Below are 16,934 nucleotides of genomic sequence, written 5' to 3'. Positions count from 1 at the left end.
CTATTTTTTTGCATTTAGAATTATTTTAAAGTATTTTTAAGAATATAATTCCAATCACAACGTATATCCATTCAAAGCATGTAAGCAGACTTTAAATATGCTTAATATGTTTTAACTAGAATTATAGATTAAGTTTAACTGCTCAAACATAATAAACATAAGGACAGAATGAACTGTTAAATACGAACATTATCAAGCACAGAACATCAGATACTTCCCAACCTCCTGCTTTCCACATGTTTGAGATTTTCGAGTGCTAGGTAGCCAGTGTGATGTCTACAGACACTACATCAGCTACCGCACTGCCTCAGGGGCTTGACAGTGAGACAAAGAAATAGGCAAACACAAGATGCAGGCAGCTCAGATGGAATCTTCACCCAGAAGACTTCATAACCCCAGTAACTTGTGCAAATGACCACACTTCAGGTCAGATGCTCCCAAGAATGATACAACATTATGGGATAGCGACACTTTAACTGGCAAGGGGGTGTGTGCATGAGGAGGGGGGAGGGGGTGGGGTTGAAGGGTCACACTAACCACTTCCTGCAAACATTGCAGATTACAACTGACAAATACCTCAAGGTTTCCCTAGTCATGGAATGATCCATAGGTTCAGGGAGACCCCAAGAGGGGGAGAAATATTTTTAATAAAAACCTTTGCACTAGGCAGAGATAGTAGCTAGAGCTGGAAAAATGCAATTGTGAAGTACAGAATTCCTCTCAAACAAATGCAGTCCACAAGGTAACACAGAAGCTAGCAAACATAATTTGCAATTAGACCTCCAGTACAGAATCACAGGATTCTGTTTGTAGATCCCACAAGGTATTTATGAAAGGGATCATTTAGTAATTAATTCGGCAGAGGAATAACAAACTGCATGAAATAAACTACATACTACAGTAAAATAAATGAAGCACAAAAATGTTTTTTTTTGTAGTTGAAGTCCTTGGTTAAACACTTCTATACAAAAGCTATCCAAATCTTTTTATTCCCGTTTCAAAAATGTTTTTCCAAAACATCTATCTTACCCAAGCCACAAGAAGAAATATGACTATTTTGAATGCATTTTCTGAACTCAGCAAGCACTTTCCGTTTGTACAAGACCAAATGCATGCCTGAAGCATAAATTAAACTATCCCACATGCACTACTCCGGAGCAGACCATTATCACAACAAGCATGCACAGAGATCAAACCGTGGTATTTTTATATTACAATTTCTAGAAGTGACAACTCTGAACTAAGGCATTCTCAACCTAATTATTTAAATGCGCGATACAATAACCAATTCATCCTTTAGTTTAAAAAACTGGTCTCTGTCGACAACATACCACAATTGCTTCTCCCCTCTCTATTGTTATGCACTGAAAGGAGCCTAAACATTATCAGATCATCCGCTGCAAAGATTACCAGAGCTCCACACATACAGATTTTGGCATTGCTTTTGTGAGACAAATGCACCAGCCTATCCAATCATACAACTATGAAATTTGCTAGCTAGTGGAGAATTGAACCCTGTACATTCTTACCAGGGCAGAAAGCATCCAAGTCTGGCTTCTTGGCTGTGGTTCTGGTTGGGGAACTGAGCTCCGACTCTGGGACTCGAGGGCTTTCCACAAACTTCGCCTTCCTCAGGGGGGCTGGGACAAGAGAGGAAGAGGGTCGTAAGTGAGGGGAACAGCAGGCAACAGATGGAAGCAGTTAACTAAACGGCCCACTGTGACGGAGACGGATTGAATTACTTTATTTGTTGTGCTGCATGAAAGCAGCTGTACTAACCATCTACAACTGAAAGACAAGGTGTCTTGTTTTTCAATAAATACACTATATGTAAAACCACAATACACTATACTAGTACAGACTTCTGCCCATTAATCTCAGCTATCCTTAGTGTAAACTCCAACACATATTAACATATTAAATAAATCACATTTAATTAAACTTTGTACTACCAGGCAAAAGACATATTGTCTGTCAATCAGTACTGCATAGTTTAGCAGGTAAGCGGCTAGAGATTAAAGAAAAAATACAAGTAGTGTGCAAAATGCACACTACAGGTCAACTGTAATTCAAAACCTCTACAAAATTCATATCCATTTAAAACTTTAGTAATCTGCCCAGAACAAATATGTGCAACATTCAGAAGCATTTCCAAAGGAATGCATTTCTAAGTATCTTGAAAAGGAAACAGGCCCAAAGTCAGCTTGATTCTAGAAAAATAAGCAAAAGAAAGTATGTGGCTATTTTTTGTCGACAATTTCCTTAATGCAAACCATTATTTAATATAGTGTTTCCAGTATGGTTTATTGAATGTAATCTCACAGAACACTAAATACAGTCCACATAATTTCACAACACTGCAAGTAAGGCTTAGTAGAGTCGAGGTACTTTGTGATTAGGGTTTAAACGTAACACTGAACAGCCTACATACACTGGAGGTTATTTACAGGGACTTAAAATACTCAGTATGTTTGTACATTCCAACATATGTAGTTTGTGACTGTAATGTCTGCTCCTCTGTGTTGATTATTTCAGTACTTTGTAATTCCATTTCCAAATCTTTGTGTTAATCATTATAATTTTGAAGACTATTCTTCAACCGGCATCTTTTTGATGTGCACAAGTTCTATATGACTGACTCATAATGGAGAGGAAAATTATATAATAAGCTATGCATTGCATTCCTGAACCACTCATAGCATCCTAGCATGTGAACAGTAGTTATTTGTTTCCTTAATCCTTGTTTGCTGTCTGCATGAGCTCTCCCGATAATTGTACTATTCCTCCTTATGCTGGTAGTCCTGTTTTTTCCTCCCAAAATTGATTCTTTTCCACTGAACTTTCTCTGCTCAAATGAGAAAAATCAATTGAATCTGCCTCTACCATCTATCTCCGATGCTAATTATGGGCTGGTATGGATGTTTTTCCTCATATAACTTTTTATTGCCTTTCAATTTAAATCTATGTCCGCTGGTACTAATGGGAACTGTGTCCATCTGCTCTGCCTAAACGCTTCATTATTTAGAGCACCTTGATAGAGAACAATCCCATTTTACCCAGCCTTTTCCCATAAAAGTCCTTCATCCCAGGAGTCATTCCTGTAAATCTTTTCTAAATCCTTTCCATGTCCTTCACATCCTGTGGTGCAGTGACCCGACCATGACGCAATCAATGAAGCAATATTTAGTGAAGATTTATTGTAATTTTCTCACGTTGTGTATCTCATGCCTCCAAAATCGTGAAGGCTTTCTCTGCTACTTTCTCACTCTGTGTGTTAACAGTCAAAGATATATGCACACAAATGCGTATGTTTCTATATTCCTGCACCCATCTTTAGATATTGTCCCATCTTGCATTTCCTTCCTTCATTTCACTTCCAGCTCTGGTCACATATACGCAAAAACAAATCAGACACCTACCATGACAACATGTCAGCCTATATTTACTTTCTTTCTTTACATGTTACAAATAAGTAGTTTGATGAAGAATTTACCAGCATCAAGAAATACTCTATAGTAACAGGGATGTGCAGAAAAATTATCATTAAGGAACAATGAATATCTTTGTACTATTTACTTTGTAGTAATTTAGTCTTAAACTACACTACTACAGTGATAACTTTGACCAGTATTGCCATGTTATTTTATCTAGAGATGCTGGCTAACCTGCTGGGTAACTCCAGCATTTTGTGGCTTCCTTTGCCATATTTTTCTCAGTGTATCTTACTATCATGATAGGCTTTAAGCCAAAATAAATAAATCTTAAAACCCATATTGCCGTCCTTCATTCAGGCAAACGACATTTAACATTTTTTATTCCAATATTATATCCCCAGTACTATCAGAACATATAAATTGCTGTTCAATATAAAAAAAATAACATTTCATAACATTGTTGCATTAACAAAAGATAGTAAAAGGGAAGAAAGGGAACAAACCTCCAAAATCCCAGCATCACAATTCATGGCAAAATCAATGGTCGCAGATTAAAGTTTTGACTTTAGTTACAGAGTTGCCAACTGTCCCGTATTAGCCAGGACATCCCATACATTGGGCTAAATTAGTTTGTCCCTTGTCCCGACTCCTACTACTCGAGTCGAGCGGACTGTCAGGTGAGAGCACCGATCCGACCCCGCCTCACCCATCCCGAAGTAGTGCAGCCCATGGAGTGCAGCAGCAGCGCCTCGCCCGTGGCTAACTCGTCATTCGCCAAGCCACAGCCGAGTTGGTCAATGAATTGCCGTCGGGAATTTGACCCTTATTTTGAACTTTTGTCCCTTATTTTGGAATGAGAAAGTTGGCAACCCTAGTTATGTACCCCTTATAATTCTTCCACTAAGTGCATTCTCTATTCAAAACTCAGAAAGCAGTTTAAAAGAACCACAAAAACAGCGCCACCCGGCAATAGGAAGTGCATTACCACAAAACTGCAGTGTACTCAAAGTGTGAGATCCTGATCTGACTCTCAAACACACAAATCCCAGATGTGAACTGCTCCCCAAGGAGATAGCCGTATGAGATTGAATCCACAAGGATGGTATAATCTCCATTTTGTTACAAAGTATGTTTAGAAGTGTCCAGGTGGATCTGCTGACCCCTGGACACTTCATACACACATCTCACTCCAACATTATTAGAACAGAGTGCACACTCCGGCCTCCAATCTCCTAAGACTTCAAATAAGTCACAGACTGAATGGAGCTGACCTTTGTCTGACCCATGGTGGTGTGCGGCCAATATCTTAACTTGGTTCTGCCAGATATGCACTAGCTCCACTGACAGCTGTCTGTGGCCAGTAATTAGAGTGCGATTACACTTTGCATTCAATGTAATCAATGGAAGTCACATAGTTAAACAGTGTCCTCCTAATGAAAGTGTTTATTATTGACCTCAGTATCTTGTCTTTTGTTCAGCAATACAAGGCCCATGTAGAAGGCTAAACACAACAGGCGTTTGCTAAACCATCAATATTATTTAAACATTTTGATCAGGCATATTTTATTACCGCGATGGTGCGCTCGAAATATCTCTGCACTTACACCTCTACAGTGATGATGTTCAATTTACACTTCCAGTAGCAGAAAATATGGAGGTTTAAATTGTACAGATCTTAATTTCATATGTCTACATTAATCTAACCATTGTACACATCTCAGTGATCCTGCCCTGGATGATTACATGCCTCCAGTTTAAAGGAAGCTGGCTACAAATTTCAAGTACTGTTGAAAGTCACTGAGAACTTGGACATTCTAAGATTGTATTGTATTGTATTTTAATGACCACACAGCCAGGCTGGTGGAATTTGTTTTCAGTACAGCTCGGTACAGGTTCCAACATTTCATCAAACATTAAACTTGTAACATAGATATACATACAAACAGACACATTTCATAATACATAAGGGCCATGCTTATTCGTATTTCCTCACCGTACAGAGTTTAAAAAGTTAATTGCAGTGGGAATGAAACTGTATTTGAAGCGGTTTGTTTTGGAGGCAATTGACCTGTAACGCCTCCCAGAGGGCAGTAGCTGAAAGGCATAGTGTGCAGGGTGAGTGGGGTCAGAGATGATCTTGCGGGCTTTGTGAAGTGTCCGTTTGTGGTAAAGTGATTCAAGGGATGGTAGGGGTAAGCCAATAATTTTGGATGCTCTGTTTATGATGCGCTGTAATTTCTTCCGGGAGAGTGAGTCGAATGGCGGCAAAGGAGCTTCTAATCAGATTTCTTCAAACTCTGAAGAAGGATTCCAAACCAGAACATCATCTATTTCCCTCCACAGATGCTTGCGCTGAGTTCCTCCAGCACTTGGTTGTTTATTAATATTCCAGCATCCACAGTCTCTTGTGTCTCCATAAATATGGAGCACCAGTCTGTAAGTCTATTGTCAACAGTGTCACACTTCCAGCTTCTGATCACAAGGTGAAAATGCTCCTGGTCAATGTCATGTATCCACGGCTTCATCCTCAGCCAGGTGAGGGTATCCATAAATCAGCTCCCTTAAAACATCAAAGGTATGAGTCTCTTTATTGGAGACAAGGTTAGCATCTACAATTGCTCATACTCTGCCTTCAAATCACTTTGCTACATGTGAGTCGATGAATGCAACATTCATACAAAATGCTGCCAGAATGGAGAATGAGCAATAGACATGTTGCTAACAATCATGTTGAGATGCTCATACAGACGTTCACATCCAGACACGAGGTTGCCAACGGTCTTCCTCTATTACTAGAAATTTCTACCCCAATTTGGTGACAAGGACTGGCATCATTAGCTGAGTTAATGCCCCTCGATCTCGGAATCAGAATCACACTTTATTCGCCAAGTATGTTTTGCAACATTCGAGGAATTTCATTGGCCAGGTCAGTCATACAATTAAAATCAACAGATCACTCAAAAACACATTTTAACATGAACATCCACCACAGTGACTCCTACACATTCCTCACTGTGATGGAAGGCGAAATAAAGTTAAAGTCCTTCCTTTTGTTCTTCCTCAGTCGGGGGCCTCGAGCCCTCCGTTGACGGGACGATCTTGACTCCCGTAGCCAGTGGCGTTTGGGCCCTCCGCGTCGAGGCGATCAGCTCCTGCATCGGGGGGGGAGAGGTAGTCAGCTCCCCCGCGCCGGCGAACGAACCTCGCATTGGGACTTGTTGAACCTTTCGCGACGTTGAAGCTCCCGACTCAGCCTCACCCGACACTGCGAGCCCTTGATGGTAAGTCCACGGTGGTCATGGTGAGAGCGATCCCAGGCAAGGGATCCGCTCCCATGTTAAGTCCACGCCCCGCAGTGTAGGTATGTTGCAAAGCCTACCTGAAGCGTCGATGAAAATCTGTCGTTGCGGGTGTGCGCGATTTTGGCGCCGTTTAGAGGGGGCGGGTTTAAAACGTGATTTTCTCTAAGCTGTTCCAATCGAAAATGTTCAGCCTAGTTAATTATTAACGAAAAATCGCTGAAAGACCCCGTCGCAAAAGCTATTATTAGGTTTAAAGGCCTTGGATAATAGTTATAGTAGTTTAAAAATCAATCTCTAAACCCGCGACCGCCAGCAACCGCAGGGTCTCATAAAGCAAACCACAGAAGGTTGGCTGTATATTTTTACATTAAAAAGGGCTTCTAAAGATCCCTTTATACAAAGTTTAATATTGCGAGTAGCTCATTTTGGGCCCATTATATCCCGCAGTATTTTTCTCGGCATTTGGGGCACAAATCTACCGCAATGTGAACGTTCTAAACCAGCGCGTTCCACAGGGACCCACTGGAAAGCTGATTTAAATGGACATTTATTTACAGCAATTAAACACTAAATTCCTTCCATTTGGCCTATAAATTAATGTAAATGAGATTTTAAAATCATGTTTTATTGTGAATTATTTGTGAATATTATTTGGACATTTAGGCTATTTAAAAATGTTAATCATTTATTAAGAAATGGATAGATGTTTAGATCTAGTAATTGAAGTCTGAAATTAGCTACAATTAGGTAACTAACTAATTATATGCTTTAATTTCAGGTCATCCAAGTAAGATTATTTTATATTTGTTTCAGAATGCTTCAATCTATAACTGAAAATTTCATTCAGTTCTCTTAATTTTTAAGAAAGTTATGGGCTTTTGACTGTTCACGATCACAGCTTTTTTGTTATGTCCATAGAAAATCAATAGGGAACAAGATGCTCATTTCCCAGTATGAAAATGGCCATAACATTTTAAATACTTGAGATATGAAAGTGAATTAGGTGTCAAATTAAACTTATTTTTATGCTTTATCTGATGGGATAAATTACAGACTTGATTTTTAAAATCTCAAAATTTTGTAACATTGCTACGCAGTGGGGCTCACAACAGCCGAGGAGGCCTCCAGCTCCATCGATGTTAGGCCGCAGAGCCCGGAGAATGTGATCCGAAAATTGATCACATCTCCGGGAAGGTAAGAACTTGAAAAAAAAATTCCCCCGATCCCCTCCCCCCACATAAAACAAAGCGAAGAACATTAAAACAAAAGTTTTAACAAACTAAAAATAACAAAAGAAAGAAAAAACCAACAGACTGCCGGCAGGGCTGCCATCTCCCCGGCGCTCCTGGTGCTCATCTCCCCAGTGCCCCTTCTGTGTGCAGAACTGAGGAGTATGAATTTCAAGAGAATCCCTCAGCTATGAGAAGGCCGCTATTAGTGCATGCAGCGAGAACCCCTCTTTATTGATCGTCCCTTCCTGCAATTCAGGAAGAGCCTTACCCTCTCATGTCCAAAATGTGGACATGACAATGAGATCACATCTGTGAGCACTGCAGTTCATGTGGAGACTGCAATGTCATCTCAGGGCTCCTGATGGCATTATCCAAGGGCTCCCAACTTTGGGGTACCGTTGTCTTGTATTATAACGAGGCGGCCAGAGAAGTCAAGACAGTCACCTTCCTTCCATAATGGCTGCCTTCCCTGCAGAATGGTAGCTTATTTATTCTGGACACCTCAATATGGCTGAGGGTGATGCAGCAGTGGGAACTCTCTGCATGCGTGGTCCTTGTGATTCACGTGGAGCTTTCAGTTCACAAGAACCCTGATGTGTCACAGATGCAATCTACCACTTCCAAAACCTTCGGCAAGTCCAAATTCTTCATAATTCTGCATGACATTTATGGTTTCTTCTCTCCTCTCAATGGAAAGATGATGAAATAGCTTGCCTTTGAGCAGAGAGCCAGGCTATGATCCTGATTCAGCTATGAGCTACAAACTAGGACATTTGTATTTGACCTCATGGCGTCCGCCATCTGAAATGATCAAGAAGATAAATAGTTCAAAGTGACATTGACCTTCAAAACTGCAGAAAGAACAGTCCAGAGATTGATGACTGGGGAGCTCTGCTTTGAGAAGATTACTGTGGGTTCGCTGCCACCATACAGGCACCTTAGCCTCTGGTTTCCCCAATCCTTGAAGTACAAGTAGGAATATAAGTCTCTGTACATTCATCTTTCAAGGTCCTCTGGCAATGCTCCAAACCTCCGGGTAGCTTTAAACTCAGGCAGGTCATCATTTAAGCAGCCATAGCAAAATAACATTAACATTGCCCTACGCACATATTTTGCCACAGTTACAGCTCAGCTGCACCAGGCTTCCCAATGAAGCTAAATGGAACTAATCACCACATGAAAAAGCATAGCTCTGTGCACAATGATGTTGTGGCGGATGCACACCATTTCACTATCAGAAATACATGCTATGGTTCCAGCAAGCAGATTAAAAATGAGGGTTACACAGTGGTCAGTCTATGCTCCATGGCACAACCACATCATAGAAATATTTGCATGGCGTGCCGTTTTGTCAGATTCACACAATGTAATCACTAACACTAAGATTTTTCATACCTAATGTTTTAAAGGCAAGAGATACTCCAACACAATTTTAAAAAATATTTGTTAAATAAAATAATTTCCTGGTTTTAACGATACAGACATCTTTGTCAGATTTCATGCAATATTTACCTTGCATAATCTTCAAGAAACAGGCACTGTAAAACCTCCTTGAGTGTTAAACCGTATAGTCTAATGTGTTAATGATCAGTTCAACCTACTGTACACTTGAACCATCAGTAGCCAGCATAACCCAAAACACAGCTTGCATCTCTCGACAGCTCCATGACCTCATCATTCTAAAATGCTGTTCTGTTTCTACATTACTATAAAAGACTGTTGGGACTGCTATATATATATAATATATATATATCACAGAGCTAGAATAAAGACAAAATGCTGCATTTCCAAAAGTCTGTCAACCACAATCAGTTCATGTAACAAAGAAAAATAAAGTTTGAATTCCATTTCAATGACAACCCTGAATGACTTGGGTATGTTGAAAGCACTAAACTCTTTTTTAACAAGTGTTCCATCTTGAGCTTTTATTTTGGATGCAAGTCAAAACCATTTTCAACTAATTTACTAAAAAGTGACGGCCAAATTCAAAGATATTTGAAAATTCAACATGGAAATATTTTGATAGACATTTTTCACGCATATTCCTAAAATAAATTAATAGTGATCTTAATTGTTGGTATTGGTTTATTATTGTCGCAGAGTTTTAAACATTCTATTGTCACAATACATGCTGCTCATCATCCAGTGGGAAGGAGTGTAATTTGTAAGTTCCTCCTTCTAATAGGGACATATTTAGTCTGGACTTTCACTTTTTCCTCTTTTAAATACCTTCCACTGCTCTTACACAAGTTAAAAACTCATAAAACCATTACAGGTATTACATTTTAAAATAGGATTAGATGAGCAATAATCAGCAGAAACATATTTTGTTTAGTTTTGTTTTTACAGGCCACTGTGACAACTACAGAACATGCACCTGTCTATCACAATCATTTGCTGCCGTCATAAATCGCCTCTAAAATAATGCACTAAAAAACATAGGTAACAAATGGTCAGCTATGAAATGCATAGATAACGGGGCCGTTGCAACTGAACCCTTGCCTAACATATCATTCCTGGTCATTGTTTCAAGTTTCAAATAAACACTTGTTCATTGTAGTGCTGAATGTTACAACTTTATACGCTGACTGACCAAATTAGAGTATCACCAACTCATACAAAATGTGCCTTTAATTGAGATATATTCTCAAGCAGTAAGCACACAGGGGTGGGGAGGGAAGGAGAGGGAGGTGGAGGGGGAGAGGGAGGTGGAGGGGGAGATGGAGAGGGAGTGGGTGACGGAGAGGGAGGGGGAGGTGGATGGGGGAGAGAGGGTGTGGGGGAGGGGGCTGGGGAGGGTGGGGGAGGGGGAGGGGGAGAGGGAGGGGGAGGGGGAGGGGGAGGGGGAGGGGGAGAGGGAGGGGGAGAGAGAGAAGTTAGTTGAAACAGGAAGGTAGATGGTGTAGGAAAGAACTGCAGATGCTGGTTTAATCGAAGATAGACACAAAATGCTATAGTAATTCAGCGGGACAGGCAGCACCTCTGGAGAGAACGAATGGCCAATGTTTCGGATTGAGACCCTTGATGATGTACTTTATTGGCCAAGCCTTCAGCTATATAACACACCTTTTCGACCGTTTGGAATAGTTAAAATCAACACATTAAAGGAAAGATGTTATGGTTCTTTAGAGGGTGCACAAGAGATTTACACATATCCCTGTCATGCAATTTCAGTTTATTACTATAATGTGGAAAAAAGATAGCAAAGAGCAGTACCAGGTAACATCTCACTTTTTTTGATCTGGTCCAATTTTTTCTAATTCATCTCCATAACAAGCCATGATAGTTAATTTTAATCACCCAGTAAGAGGGGAGGTGAGCAGAATACCTTTCACCCAGCAGGGCACTCCACTTTTACATGAATATGCTCAAGAATGTGTACACACACTGTGACATTAATTGGGAACACATTGTGAAAAATTGTGCATTACTCACTTGCAGAATTCCATCCATTAATTTTACTGTATGCATAATTGTAGCTGGCAGTGCACAATATTTTGTTATGCCATCGCAACAAATCCCAGGAGAGCACAGCAGAATTTTTTCAAACCGGTCTAACATTAATCTGACTAATGGAGACACTAGGAACTGCAGATGCCAGAATCTTGAGGAAAAAATTAAAAGTTCTGGAGGAAGACTGAAGAAGGATCCTGTCTCAAAATGTTGAATGTCCATTCCCTCCACAGATGCTGCGTTCCTCCAGCACTTCGTTTTTTTGCTCATTAATCTGATTAAGTTTGTTTATAGTTAGTATCAAAAAAAGTCACTTCATTAATTTGATTGCTTTTTTACAGCTTAACTAGATTTTACTTTGCACCCTGAACCTAATTCCATAAAAATGATTAAAAATAATTATTTTCTAAGCTAATAGGGAATCCTGTTCCAGCTCCGAGCTTAAAATAACAAAATATAATGCAAAAGTTTTGGAATGGAGCCTGGATCTGTTTAACTGACCGATTTTAACAGAATTAAAATCAGAATGCTTAGATGGTTGTAAAAAAAATCAATTAGGCACAGAGCTCGTTAAACAGACGCTTAGCAGTACTGTCCATTAAAATAATAGCAGGCAGTTGGCCCATTTGATTTTTTGCCAGAACAAGAAATTTGAATCTGCTAGCTTACTTTATGATGCGTACTGGAACTGAGAATTTACGGAGGTGTTCCAAGACATCATGATTCTGCCTAAATGGTTGAACACTGAACACTGACAATTTCTAAAGATCTTCTGTAAAATCTGCAAAATACCAACAGAGCCTGATCTTTGGCTTCCAACAATGCCATTTGGTATCATATATTAAAATATTTTCAGTATACCCCATTGTAACCTGAACATTGAAAACAATGAAAACATAATAAATAATTTTATTAATACTATTTTTTTAAGTATGCGACAAAAAAGAATAGGCTTCCACAGACTAAATACACTTTCTCACTACTCTGTTTAATGTTAAGGATAACTTCTACAAAATACCTCCCTGACCTTCAAAGCAAAACTTGGGACATTCCAGATGGAAACTCTCAGGAATAGCATCTATCAAGAGCATAAATGATGAAGGTGATAAAACTATTCAAACATATGGCACAGTGCTTAGTTTTAAATATGGTACATTTTAAAATGTGTTACATTTTAAAATCAAAATGATTGATTATATTAAGCAAATTTTGATCACCCTTAAATTTGTTAAATCCAAGAGTAAAAATTGCTCTTAATGTATGTATTGTGGAGCTTCGGAGTGCAGTGGTGATGTGAACGTACCATAATAATTTGTGTTCAAGCTCCATCTATTCACTTAAAAGGCACAGATTTAAATTCACAGACAATGTACTTGGCAATGAAGGCAGTACATCTGGCAGGATTACATGACAGGGGGTTTTAATAGATTAAGCAACTGGTCAAATCTGCAAAAAGATTTTAATATGGTATAAGCGAATAACCCGTTTCATGCCTATAAAGAATAAACATACTAAATGATTGGAAAAAAACAATACAAAGAAAGGTACAAAGAACATTGGGATTTTTAAGAAGGGGGGTGCGGGAGGAGGGCGAGGGGTCAAGGGGGGAGCGAGAGATCACACTTGGCTCATTGTCAGCAGCTCTGAGCACCACATATTTGATAGGACATAAATGGCTTTGGAGGGATTCTTATGTAGGTTTACTAAACTCAGTGGGTTAAATTACAAATTAAGCATGGATGGCAAATGTTAGTGGGAAATAGCTACCTCTTGATAATATTGTCATGACACCTTTCAGCATTTGCAGAAGTTTCCGACAGGGCCAATGGAGAGGTAATTAACTAGACTGGATTTGTTCTTATTTAGTTTTGTTTAGAGATACCGCGTGGAAACGTGCCCTTCAGACCACCGGGTCCGTGCCGACCAGCAATCCCCGCACATTAACACTATCCTACACCCACTATGTACAATTTTACATTTATACTAAGCCAATTAACCTACAAACCTGTACGTCTTTGGAGTGTGGGAGGAAACCGAGGATATCGGAGAAAACCCACCCAGGTCACGGGGAGAACGTACAAACTCCGTACAGACAGCACCCATAGTCGGGGATCGAACCCGGGTCTCCGGCGCTGCATTCGCTATAAGGCAGCAACTCTACCGCTGCGCCACCGTGACCGCCCTGTAGACATGAAATACCTGATGAGATTTTCACTTTGGTGGGTAGTCATCAGTGTTTTGACTGACCAGGGACAGGTGCCCAGAGGCACTACTGGAGCCCAGATAGTCAGGTCACATGGCTTTCATTGCATCCAATGCTCCCAGCTGCTTTGGAGTATCATTTGGAGTAATTAAATTGGCCAAAAGCTTGCTTCTATATTTCGCGGAGAACTCAGAAAGAAGCTTTGGAGAATCATTCACTCAACACTTCACTAAGCGTGCTTACAAAAAGTTAATAGACTTGCAGAAACTTCAATCTTGGTCATAAGTTTGATTCCCAACACCGTAACTGCTGAATTTATATATATATTACATATAATAACTTCTAGTCTCCAACCTAGAGCTTTCATTTTCTTACTTTAAAAAAATGACTCGGCTACAACATCAGTCATTAAGTTTTTATTCAATGTTTCCAAGTTAGAGGACTGAAATTTAATGATTTGCTATGAGGTACTAATAAAACAGGTTAATCTCTCCCCGATTTGATGTGTGAGAGCTTTAAAAACAACTATTTGAGTTAATTAATCTGGAATAATTTCCTGCATCAGTCTGATGTTGAACTGATACATTCCATACATGGGTCCACCTGGCTTTAATACATACTGTAAGTAGCTGTGGCAGACGACGTTTTTCAATACAAATTGAGCAAATTGAGTAAAAACACAAAAAATTGTTTTAACCTCATGAAAAAGGACGAAAAATCTTGAAATCTGATTTTTCACACAAATCACCACCTTTAATTCAGTATAATCTTGCTGAATGCACTCCGATTCAAATAAAATACAAATTTGATAAATATAATTACGTCGTTGTTTCTTTGACCGCACACTGAAGGTAGCAATGAAAATAAAACCAGAAAATACTGCAAACATTCAGCTGGTCAGGCAACATCGTGGAAAGAGAAATAGTCAGGATTTTGTGTCGAAGACCCTTCTTCAGAGCAACATTTTCTGATAATGAACAGAGGTTTATGGAGTCTTATTCAGAAATAAGGATAGGAATCTGAGTGGTTCCTCAAAAACCTTTGGAAAATATCGCAAGTTTTATTCTTGGATAAATCTGTTATCAGTACTATGATAGATTCTGAAATGCTGCCAATGATTCCACCCATCCAGTTCCATCAGTGTAACATTATATGCTAACAAAATAATCTGACATCTGGGCCAATTTGATTTAAATTATAGTTTTTATTTGATGGGGTTTTTTTTTACAGAAGGGGAGGCAAGTGCCAGGGTTAGTGGTGAGACAAATACAACAGCAGCATTTAAGATATTTTTTATTTAGGTACATGGATATGCGGGAATGGTAGGATCTGAATTATGTGCAGATAGATAAGAGTTGATCTTGGCATCATATCCGGCACAAATAATGTGAGCCAAAGGGCCAGTTCACATGCCGTACCATTCTATGTTTATGTTGTTTTATGTTGTTGAATGGTTCCAGTGTACTGATCTCAAGCAAGTATACTGGCAATCCATTCCTGCTGAAGATTATTGTCTATTAAAAAAATACTTCCTTGCTTTTGTGTACAATTATTATTATAAACCATCAATCTATGCTTATCTTGTGTCCTTTTTGATTTACTTCAAATAAATATTTACATAATTACAGAATCTTAGTCTATGCTATTGAAGTATTCTTCCTTCCACTGTCTCACCACCCTTCTCTTTTCTATATTTCTCCCCACCATCCCACACCTCCCGCACCACATTAGAATAAAAATAATAGAATAAAAAATGTATTAGCCAAGTATGTATACATACAAGAAATTTGCCTTGGTGCCTTGCTCAGCAAAAGGATAAATAAAAGATAGACAGCAGACAAATTAAAAATAAAACATTATAATTTAAACATATGAAAATAAAGTACCAGAGTTAAAAGAGGCTCCAGACATTTTCGGCTATTTAGTGGAGCTACTGCTCGTGGAAAAAAAGCTTTATGTTTGCCTATGGCGGCTTTGATGGTCTGGAGTCACCTCCCAGAGGGAAATACTTCAAAAAGTTCATGGCCAGGGTGAAAGGGGTCAGAGATGATCTAACCCGCTCGCTTCCTGGCCCTTGCAGTGTACAGTTCGTCAATGGGGGGAGGGAAGGTTGCAGCCAACAACTTTCTCAGCTGATTGAACGATGCTCTGCAGCCTCCGGATGTCATGCTTGGTGGCTGAGCCAAACCAGACCATGATGGAGAAGTGGCATGGTCTGGCAGGTGGCAGGTTGTGTTTCCTCAGCTACCGCAGGAAGCACATCCTCTGTTGGGGCTTTTTGACTGTGGAGTTGATGGTGGCCTCCCATTTAAGGTCCCTGGAAATGATGGTTCCGAGGCACTTAAATGACTCCACAGTTGGGATTGTAGTGTTGTTGGTTCATGATGAGTGGGGGGAGGGGAGGGGCAACTCTCCTAAAGTCTACAATCAATTCCACGGTCCTAAAAGCATTGAACTCCAGGTTATTGCAGTGGCATCAAGACGCCAGCTTTGTCATTTCCTGTCTGCAGGCAGATTCCTCCCCATCCTGGATTGGTCCAATCAGGGTTGTGTCGTCCGCAAACTTGAGAAGTTTGACAGAGGAGTATGTGGAGGTGCAGTCGTTGGGATAGAGAGAGTAAAGGAGGGAAGAGTACGCAGGCTTGCAGTGCTCCTTTGCTGAGGGTCAGCGGGATTGAGATGTACTTTCTTACTAATATCTTAATTATTTCATCTCTGACCCCAATTTTGATTAAAGGTTATTATTCTGAAATTATTTCACCACAAATGCAACCTGATCTCTCCTTACGTCTTTATTTTTATTCTGGTTTAATCCATTTTTATGAAAGAACTGTAAATTCATTCAGTTAAGAAATAGTCTGAAAAATGGTTACTAGTCAATTTAGATGTTTACTAGTCAATGGCAGGACGACAATTATGCCTTGCAGTTTCTAGCTTTGTTTCAACTTTTGCAGATGTCCAATAATATTGTTAATACTGATTAATACAGTAAAGGAAAAAAATGATTAAACTCGGACAAATCCAGACTGAAGTGTACAGTGTTCAGCTTTTTTCCTTGAATTTTTCACAACAGGAGTCCACATTGTTTGTTTTTACATCCAAATACCAATGCCAGTCAAATTTACAGTAGATGTGTCTGTTTTGTTCTGGATGAAATATGAAACAACTTGATCTGATAGCCTTATTTCACTTTTCTATAAATGGGGGGGAAAACATTGTAAAATGACCTATTGCATTGAGTGGCTGTAGGTTGCAAATTTATTAAAATATGAGCAATGTTATTGAACTGGTGAATTACTTGAACTGAAGC

General features: G+C 39.5%; 1 protein-coding gene across 17 annotated transcripts in view; it reads right to left on the bottom strand.

Annotated features, from left to right (window-relative positions):
* The window catches only part of tanc2 (tetratricopeptide repeat, ankyrin repeat and coiled-coil containing 2), a 438,455-nt gene that overhangs the window by 221,600 nt on the left and 199,921 nt on the right, over window positions 1-16,934 (bottom strand). For 12 of the 17 annotated variants that reach the window (XM_033035116.1, XM_033035119.1, XM_033035120.1 and 9 more), the window contains one exon: window positions 1,530-1,640. The exons of the other annotated variants lie outside the window; for them this stretch is intronic. In XM_033035116.1, the coding sequence (XP_032891007.1) occupies window positions 1,530-1,640 (111 nt within the window). The remainder of the gene's footprint in view (window positions 1-1,529; window positions 1,641-16,934) is intronic. 17 annotated transcript variants of the gene reach the window in all.

The sequence above is a fragment of the Amblyraja radiata genome, chromosome 16 (genome assembly GCF_010909765.2).
Source record: "Amblyraja radiata isolate CabotCenter1 chromosome 16, sAmbRad1.1.pri, whole genome shotgun sequence".
Classification (NCBI taxonomy): domain Eukaryota; kingdom Metazoa; phylum Chordata; class Chondrichthyes; order Rajiformes; family Rajidae; genus Amblyraja; species Amblyraja radiata.
This window is presented reverse-complemented; position numbering and strand designations above follow the sequence as displayed.